This window comes from Zootoca vivipara, chromosome 2 (assembly GCF_965207765.1).
Source record: "Zootoca vivipara chromosome 2, rZooViv2.hap1.1, whole genome shotgun sequence".
NCBI lineage: Eukaryota > Metazoa > Chordata > Lepidosauria > Squamata > Lacertidae > Zootoca > Zootoca vivipara.
Genome location: NC_142584.1, coordinates 86,636,694 through 86,646,096, shown reverse-complemented (window position 1 = coordinate 86,646,096; position 9,403 = coordinate 86,636,694). Strand labels below are relative to the sequence as shown.

Sequence of the window (9,403 nt, the reverse complement as noted above, 5' to 3'; positions counted from 1 at the left end):
GGTGGGTTTGTAAATACAGTACCTGTTAGCAGATGGCAGTAGTTTATAAAATATTACTACCTTTCTAACAATTGATCTTCATATGAAGTTACAAAAATTGCTTCTATATACCCTCACAGCAGGAACATCAGTTTTCCAACACTTTATTTTTTTAAACTTTTTATTAAATACAGTTGTACAAGAGCAACTATTTATTCATTTTCCTCACTGCGCAGTCTGGCATTTGGATTGGTGACTTTGATAGCAAGCTGAGCTGCTCTTTCCACAATTACCTTCCGATTCTTGGATGAAACATTGTGAGCAATCTCTGCACAATAGGACCTGATAAAAGATAATGGCATTGTGTCACGAACATTCATTACCATGCTAAATCTAATTCTAGGAAAGGCAGAGTGAGAATCTTAAATGCTGGAGGTCTGTGAAGTAGTCAAGTATGTACTGAGCAAAGCAGGGGGTAATCACATATTCAGGAAAAATGCACAATAGTCCTAATGTGAATGTTCCACCTGCAGGTGGGACACTATGTTGAAATACTACCGTACTATTATGTCAAAAACATCATGTCTTTGTTAAAGTCCACGTGTAGGAGAAATGGCCTTTGCATTCAAATGCCACTTTCCACAGGATACTTTTGACATGGGGGTTGGAGGCATTTAGATTACAGTATGTGGAAGCAGTATGCTTCCAAAAGGACTGCCTAGTTTTTCTGTTCCAAATGCAACTTGAAGACTCCAGAAAGAGTAAGGGATTCATTTATTACAATACCACACACTGGCTTAAACGTTCTCCTGTGGGGTTAACTGAATTGGAAGACTGAAGGAAATAATGTGCAAGGAGCTTCCAGATCAAGGTTGACCATGGGGTGCTTAGCTCCTAAGGACATTGTTCTCCAAGGACAGTCCAGATGGAGGATTATTGTGCAGCAGGTGCTGCTCAGGTTTTCATAGCATCCATGCAACGTCATCAAAATCCCAGCATACAATTTTAGATTTAATCTTATTTTGTCTTGCCACAGAAAATTCATTATGTAAAAACAACACATTATACCACTGCAGTCATCACTGCTGTGCAAGTTTGGAAGTACTTTTTTTGGTGGCCAGGTTGTAATGGGTGTGATGTTTCTGTGGGTGGTCTTTATTGCTACACCCGAGTTGTTCTTTTCAATGGTCCAAACAATGAGTGTGTCCCTACAGTGGTACCTCTGGTTAAGAACTTAATTCTTTCCGGAGGTCTGTTCTTAACCTGAGACACCACTTTAGCTAATGGGGACTCCTGCTGCTGCTGTGCCGCCGGAGCAAAATTTCTGTTCCAATCCTGAAGCAAAGTTCTTAACCCGAGGTACTATTTCTGGGTTAGCGGAGTCTGTAACCTGAAGTGTTTGTAACCCGAGGTACCACTGTATTTCCACTGCTTGCTGAAGGCACACTGAAATTCCAACAACCCAGTTCAGAGGAACTATGTTCTCAAGATTACAACATTGTAAGAGATTACCTTGGAGACTAACTGCAGTAGATGTACCTGGATTTTAACATTTTAACAGAGGTTTTGCACAAGAACTATACCAAAAAACAGCCTTAATAGAAATGGATGCTGTCCCCTTTCCCCAAGAGCACAAGCCTTGATTGGGCCCACAGGTACAGAAATACCCACTCGTATAGTCAAGACTGGGGAAAGACAGTCAAGGGCAGGGGAGTAATTTGAAGGGAGGGACCACAACACCAAAGACTACCCACTGGTGTGAATGGAAAACAGCAGTATAGTTATGCAATTTTGATTGGGTCCAGTAAGAAAACCTGCCTGAGCTGTGCTGTTCCCCATTTGACTGAGCTGATACTGGAGAGTCAATAGGAGATTATAACCCTCCTCAAAGAGCTGGGACATTTTAGCCTATTAACACTTTGGTAGAGTTTACAGAGAACCTGTCCCAGGCTGCCTAACAGGAATCTGAACCAGGATTTCCCTACATCAAATTTCAACAGCCCCTAAACTCCTACAGAATTATATTTGAGGCAGATACCTAAATGGTACCATCTGATACTCTGCTGTACTTTGAACACTTTAAAGAATGCAATGACCTTCCCAAGTGCAAAAACAATCTTTCTCTCCTCAGCATTATGACATTAAAGAAATATTAATATTGTAATATACAAGATTTTCTAGTGGTAAACCTTCCAGCAGTGACAGATTGAGTTCTAATCCTAGATAGGAAAAGTGGAAGATCCAAAAGGAAAAACAAAAGAAATGGATGGGGAAGCGATGGCTAGTAGCAGTATCCCATCAAGGAAAGAAAAACAGAGGTGTATGAGAGATGAGCTAGATCCCACAACTCCCAAAATCTTTTTCCATTCAGTGACTACCACTCCTGCAACCAAGCCAGAAATCTTCAAACACAACATGGCATCCCTGAATCCCTTTTCAAACTCACTTGTTGCTCATCATCAGCACCTCCAGCTCTTTGACGTTGTGGACAAGGAACTTTCTGAATCCTGAAGGCAACATGTGCTTTGTCTTCTTACTGCTACCATACCCAATGTTGGGCATCAAGATTTGGCCCTTGAACCTTCTGCGGACTCTGTTGTCAATACCTCTGGGCTTCCGCCAGTTACGCTATAGAAAAACAAGGAAGAAAGAATATCAAAGCCTCAACAGCTGCAGCATCTTTTCAGAGATCTAATACATTACCATGCCAGTGCTGCAAAACCAAAACACAAGCTGGCACTTGAGTATTTTAATATCTGGTGATTCATCAAAAGGACACCTTACCTTAATTTTGACATAGCGATCAGATTGATGGCGGATGAACTTCTTGGTCCTCTTCTTGACGATCTTAGGCTTGATGAGGGGTCTGAGGGCCGGCATAGTGTCTAACAAAAACAGAGCATACCTAAGGAATCAACACACTATAGGCAATAATTACCCCCCCCCAAATAAAACCACCCTGTAGCAGCGCATCTCCTCTCCCTACCATGTCCAAAGCTGGAAGAGTATGAAAAGCTCTCCAGATGCGATCCTGGGAGGTAATCAAATTAATAGTAATAATAATATATTATACCCCGCCCATCTGGCTGGGTTTCCCCAGCCACTCTGGGCGGCTTCCAACAGAAGTATTAAAATACAGTAATTTATTAAACATTAAAAGCTTCCCTAAGCAGAACCTCTGAATTATTTTCTCCCACATCTATTTAGAGTAGAGAAACCTTTTTAAAATGTAGTAATGTCCTAGGCCTAAAATACATATTATTATTGGGCTTTGCTTGTGTAACATATGCTGTAAGTAAACCCATTGCTAGTAAAATGAGGTTCAAGATTTCACAGAAATTATCCTCTTGCTATTATCTTTCCATGTTGTTTTCCATTTTAAAAAATATTTCATAAAATTAGTAACATTAATCAGATATAATACAAGCGGGCTGGGCTGATTCAAAATGGTAACTAACTGTACTGCAGTCTTTTTCTCATGATGTTCTATTTGTGTATTCCATCACTTGGAATTGTGGCTGCTGGCCAAGCTCCCCAACTGGGCCTACAATTGTACCCAAGTAGAATCCTCACACCTTCCACCAAATATATGGAGGCTGTGGGAGGGGCAGTAACTTAATCCCACTTCGCACGCTGACTGAAGGTGGATGATACACAAGTGTTCACACTTATGAAATATTTATGGGTTGCATCCAACCAAGTTTTACTCAGCAGGGCCCCCGAAATTAATGAACCCAAGTTACTCGTGTCTATTAACAAATATACATTCATCTGCTACACCTTTATGAGATTTCCCGATAAAACTGACTTCCGAATAAATGCCACTGTTAAAAGATTATGCCAAAGGAGCTGCATTTTGCACGTGCGCGCGCATTCACAAAAATCCAGCTGAGGTAAATCAGGGCCGCAACCTTATGCACATCAAGACTGTGCTAAGCGCTGTGTTGAAAAGGTCGATTTAGAAAGCTGAATTATCCGCGGCGAAAAAGCTCAGTTAGCGAGCAGCTTCTTTATTTAAAATCAAGGCTTCCACCTTCGATGAAGATTTACTTGTCAGAAAAGCTCAAACCCTATTAGGAGTTCTGTCCAGTTTCTCCTCCATGGACCACCACGGACCCATTGTGCTTCTCTGGCGAGCGAGGGCTAAGCTTTCAGGCCCTTGTGCTTGTCTGCTTTGCCCTCGCCTCTCGCCCTCTCCATGCCAAGTTAGCTCGGCAAAGGGAAACCGAGCTTCGCCCCAAGAGCGCCCCCAAACTCCTCGCCCCCCAGCGCGCCTGGAAATAGCGACCGGCACCGGCAGAGAAGGCCTCCAAGCTGCCCCTGGAAGCGGCAAGCCTCTCTCAGGAGCCTCTCCCGGCAAGGATGACAACGGATCTCCCGGACTTACCTGCTGGAGAATGGCGGCACCCGCGCAGGGAGGGAGCGCGGAGAGAAAGAGCGAAGACGGAAGCCGCAAGGGTTGATGGGACACCGCTGTAGGGTCCTGGCAGATCTGGTGAGAGCCACACCGAAGATACGGAAGAATATAAAGGCGGAGTCACTCAAGCCTCTGGTCCTCCTAAACAGAACCCTAACGTGTATTTTATTATCGAAAAACGTCCTGGCTGAATATTTCAGACTTTACTTATCATATTAGCATCTGTGAGGTTAGCTAGGGATATTGAGGACCTGTAAACGTCACTTCCGGCAAGCTGTAGCAGAGGGGCAGGAGCTCAGAAATAAGAAAGTTGTAGAGAAACCTGGGCGGGAAAATTTCGGGTTCGCATGAAAGCTTTTTTTAAAAAAATGCTTCCCTCTAACAAAAGCGTGCCCATAGATAGCAACGAAGGAATTGAAGGTTTTGGCAAGGATTGGACAGCTTCATGTTTAACCATGAATAAAAAGTAGAAGCAGAAATTATGGCGTGGTGGTAGTGCGGCTAAACGAATCGGAAGTGAAATCCCGTGTATCAGTCTACTCATAAAGTCTAGGAATTGAGTGGTGGGGAGCTTGAGCAGGTGCTGCTGCCACAGGGTCACCTGGTGGTCATACATGGGTAGTGCAGGCGCCATCTCCATGCCGTAGCTGCTGCGGTTGGTTCTGACCGCCTCGTGGATTTGTTCGGAAGTTTCACCCGCCCCCGCATTAAAAAAACAAATCAACCCTATTTCTTCTACGGCAGTTTTCTGGTAAATAAAACGCTCGTCTTCCAAAGGGACCAGTTTTATGAGTTTAAAAACAGACTATTACACAGACCATTGTACATTTGCAGTGTGCACAATCTTGGACAAGTCTCCTCAAAAGCAAATCCCATCAAGGTCAATGGGATTTGCTGTCAGGTTCACACAGGGAACAGGTTCTTAGTTATGATAATCATCTCTTGGAAGACATGCTTGTTGATGATTCAGAATTTCCTGCTTATCCCTGTGTCTGGGTTTCATATTAAAAGAGATGTGCTTAAAATTTTGCAGCACTGGGGTTTGGCAAGGCAGATTCTCATGAAGTTCACTTAGATAGTCTACATGAAATTGATTTGCATTCATTAGCTCCCATGGTACTATGTGGAGAACAAGCAACCTGCCTTGAAAATCCTCTAGGGAAATGGTGCAGTTTTAGATAATAGATGCAAAACCTGCCTTTGAAAATATAAGGAGAGCTTGATGGGTGCTGGAATTTCCCACCCCAAATACTGTATATACCAAAGCATTTTTTATGTGTAGCCACTGGCAACCTTATTTGGAATTGGCAGCCCTCTTTTATTTGCACAAAATTAATCCAACCTTCAGTATCAGAAGTCATCAAGTATATATTTTTCTAACTGATATTTCACGTTCCCTTCCATTCTACACACATTGAAGCACTCTGAAGGTGCTGGAATATTGGCAATAGTTTACTGTATTTTTCCGTGTATAACACCACCACCCCTCTTCCATGTATAACACAATCCCAATTTTTTGGGACTCCAAATAAAGAAATCCCCCATATGCACTATCCGTGTATAAGACGACCCCCCAATTTTAAACTTGAAAAAATAGGGGGAAAATATAGTCCTACACATGGGAAAATATGGCAATTGTTTATTGTGCGATCTAGCAGTAAAGAGCAATCCCTTCTAGACGAACAGGCTTTGAATACAATTTCTTAACTCAGTAAATAAACCATTTGTTTTAAGGGGTGCCAAGCATTTTATTGGGGGATACTGTATTTTGTTAACACTCTACTGCAATAACAATTTGCAATGGGAGGTGCATTTCTTTATCCAGGAAGAGTTGCCATTGCTACTGGAACGTCCAGAAAAGGAATACCTATTAGACAGTGTCTGGCACAGCGATTAGCAGTTGACTGTGTACACACTATGGCTTTGAACCACATTTGAGGCATTTTCTTTCCCTCAAAGAATTCTTGGGACTGGAGTTTGTTAAAGGTTTCTGGGAACTGTAACTCTGTGAGGGGTGAAATACAGTGCCCAGAATTGCTTGTGATTCAAATTTGCTTTAAAGGCATGCAGACTGTGAATAATTACAGAGTTCCTGATGCTGAACAGGCAACAAACTGGTAAGAGATTCAGTATAAGTAAGCAGAAAGAGGTGCAACAACAGTGCACCCCCCAACTCCACAATGTGAATAGCATGAACTAGCAAATGCGTGGGATTGTGGTTGCTGTCCCTGGGTCCTGCTGCTGCCAAGGTTTGGCTTAGTGTTACATCTATACCTGGGCTGTTTTGTCTTGCTTGACAAGTCAAGCTTTGTTCTTGGCTTATTGTTTGTGCTATTTTCTGGGGGAGATTGCGGCTTAGCTCTGGGTTGCATGGCAGCAGAAGCTAAGCAGCTGTGAGTACTGCTGTCAGTCTCCGCACACTTGTACATGCCTAATAGCCATTGTTTGGCTAAGTGTCATGGGTTAAAAGGTAAAGGTAAAGGGCCCTGGCCATTGGGTCCAGTCGTGACCGACTCTGGGGTTGCGACACTCATTTCACGTTATTGGCCGAGGGAGCCGGCGTCATGGCTGTCAAGTTTTCCCCTTTCTCGTGAGGAAGCCTATTCAGCATAAGGGAGTTTCCCTTAAAAAAAAGGGAGTAATTGACAGCTATGCCCGGTGTACAGCTTCCAGGTCATGTGGCCAGCATGACAAAGCCGCTTCTGGCGAACCAGAGCAGCACACAGAAACACCATTTACCTTCCCGCTGTAGCGGTTCCTATTTATCTACTAGCACCTTGAGGTGCTTTCGAACTGCTAGGTTGGCAGGAGCTGGGACCGAGCAACGGGAGCTCACCCCGTCGCAGGGATTCGAACCGCCGACCTTCTGATCGGCAAGCCCTAGGCTCTGTGGTTTAACCCACAGCACCACTTGCGTCCCGACAAGTGTCATGGGTTACCATAGCCAATATATGCTTATAGGATCTAAACCAGGCACCCCCAAATTGCGGCCCTCCAGATGTTTTGGCCTACAACTCCCATGATCCCTAGCTAACAGGACCGGTGGTTGGGGAAGATGGGAATTGTAGTCCAAAACATCTGGAGGGCTGAAGTTTGGGGATGCCTGATCTAAACTGACCATTAGAAACTAGGAAAGAGATCTTGTAGTTATAGTGGATAGTTAAGTGAAAGATCAACAGTGTGGCTGCTGTTTGGAAAAAATGCATTCAGTACTAGAGATTAATAGGAAAGAGACTGAAAAAACCTGCTGGGATTATAATACCTTTATACATATCTATAATGTGACTGGATTTTGAATACTACATACTGTTCTGATTGCCCATAAAAAGGAATATATATATATATATATATATATATATATATATATATAGCATTACACTTTTTTCCATTCACCTGTTCAAGGACTTCCAAAGTAGCTTACAAAATAATAATAATAATAATAATAATAATAATAATAATAATAATATCATAATACAAGCAAGAAACAAAGAGCAACAAACCTTTTAAGAAAATAGTGAAACCAATAAAAGGAGACTTAAAACACAAAGGCCTGGGAAAATAAAAGGGCACAAAAAAGAGAAGACTTGATGTTAGAAAAACACCCCGGGGATAGAATTTTAAAGATAGGAAGCCACCACACAGAAGGCGCTGTCAATAGTCACCACCCGCCTCACATTGCCCAGTGGGGAACCTCTAAGGCAGATCTTAAGCCGATTGCTCATTCATGCAGTGATCCTTAAGGCAGAAGTACAAAGAAGGAACATGACGATCTACTGGTGGACCTCTGGATGATTTTGCAAATGTTTCTGGCTCCCAACTGTTTTAACTATAGCAACAACTAAGACTCCCCCTACCCCAAACTATGTGCTAAAATAAAGATTATGGAAGAATCAGGTGTTTTTGTATTAAAGGATTGTGAGTTTAGCTCTGGGGCAAATTCCTGGGCTGAGCATGTGCTCGGGGGCATTCAACTAAGTTTTACTCAGAGTAAACCAGTTGAAATGAATGGAAGTAACAGTCATGCCCGTTAATTTCAATGTCTCCCCCTTCCCCCCAGCTACTATTTCACCCTCTAGTTTGTGAAATATAAAGACCTGTTTTATACTGAGCCAGACAATTGGTCCATTTAGCTGTTGCCTACATGGATGCTAGTGCCTCTCCAGGGTTAAAGGCACACGTCTTTGTCCTTTCTGCAGATGCCATGGGTGTCACCTGGCACTTTTGGCATGCAGAGCATGTGCTCTACCACAGATCTACAGCTCTTCCCCAAAACAGATCCTGCATGCCTGATGTCTGACCACCCAAGTTTAAGGCCCTTGGATCCTGAGCAAATTAGGACGTTTCAGTTAATGCCAGCACTTTGCATCACGCTTGGAAGCAAGGCACGAGCCCATTCTAGGACTCCAAAGTGATGGAAAAGGTGTAGAAAGAGGAATTTCAGGGACCAATTAATCAGGTCACCTTTCCTATAAGAAAAGGCTAAGAGCCTTTTGAGCTTTTCAATTTGCCAGGGTGCTGGGAGGTGACCAAGAGAGGGCCTTGACTGTGATGTATAAAATTATTGGATAAAGAGAATTCTCTAAACACCTCCAGTAATATTTGAACAAGGAGGGGGGATCAGTGGTCTTCCAGGTGTTGTGGAACTACAGCTCCTGTCATCCCTGATCACTGGCCATGCTAGCTGGAGCTGATGGACTTGGGGGCCAAACGACACCTGGAAGGCCCCAGGATGCCTATCCCTGTGCTAGAACCTGGGACCAGCCTTCTGTACCTGTAGAGTCTCCCCATACATTTAAGAACCCTGATTCTCCATAGATACATAAACACTCCTGGTGTTTCCCAAAATTAGGTCTCTGCCCGTTTTTGGACTACAATTCCCATCACCCCTAGCTAGCAGGACCCATGGTCAGGGATGATGGGAATTGTAGTCCAAAAACAGGTGGAGACCCAAGTTTGGAAAATACTGAGATAATACAAGGGTGACAAAATCAGCAATGGGGTCTGGGG

At 43.3% G+C, this 9,403-nt stretch overlaps 1 protein-coding gene across 1 annotated transcript; it reads right to left on the bottom strand.

Moving 5' to 3' along the window:
* Positions 1–127: 127 nt before the first annotated feature.
* On the bottom strand, positions 128–4,399 carry RPL32 (ribosomal protein L32). Its single transcript, XM_035106558.3, has 4 exons — positions 4,367–4,399; positions 2,764–2,864; positions 2,426–2,607; positions 128–321 (listed from the first exon to the last, which is right to left on the bottom strand). Exons 2-4 carry the CDS (start codon positions 2,857–2,859, stop codon positions 192–194), a joined length of 408 nt encoding a protein of 135 aa, XP_034962449.1. The 5' UTR covers positions 2,860–2,864; positions 4,367–4,399; the 3' UTR covers positions 128–191.
* Between the last annotated feature and the right edge of the window lie 5,004 nt (positions 4,400–9,403).

Bases quoted from the DNA above. Each gene is read 5' to 3' on its own strand.
- RPL32 (XM_035106558.3), bottom strand. From the start codon at position 2,859: ATGCCGGCCCTCAGACCCCTCATCAAGCCTAAGATCGTCAAGAAGAGG. The intron at 2,608-2,763 runs GTAAGGTGTCCT...GTTTTTCTATAG, and splicing joins ATCGCTATGTCAAAATTAAG to CGTAACTGGCGGAAGCCCAG. The intron at 322-2,425 runs GTGAGTTTGAAA...ATCTTTTATCAG, and splicing joins GTGCTGATGATGAGCAACAA to GTCCTATTGTGCAGAGATTG.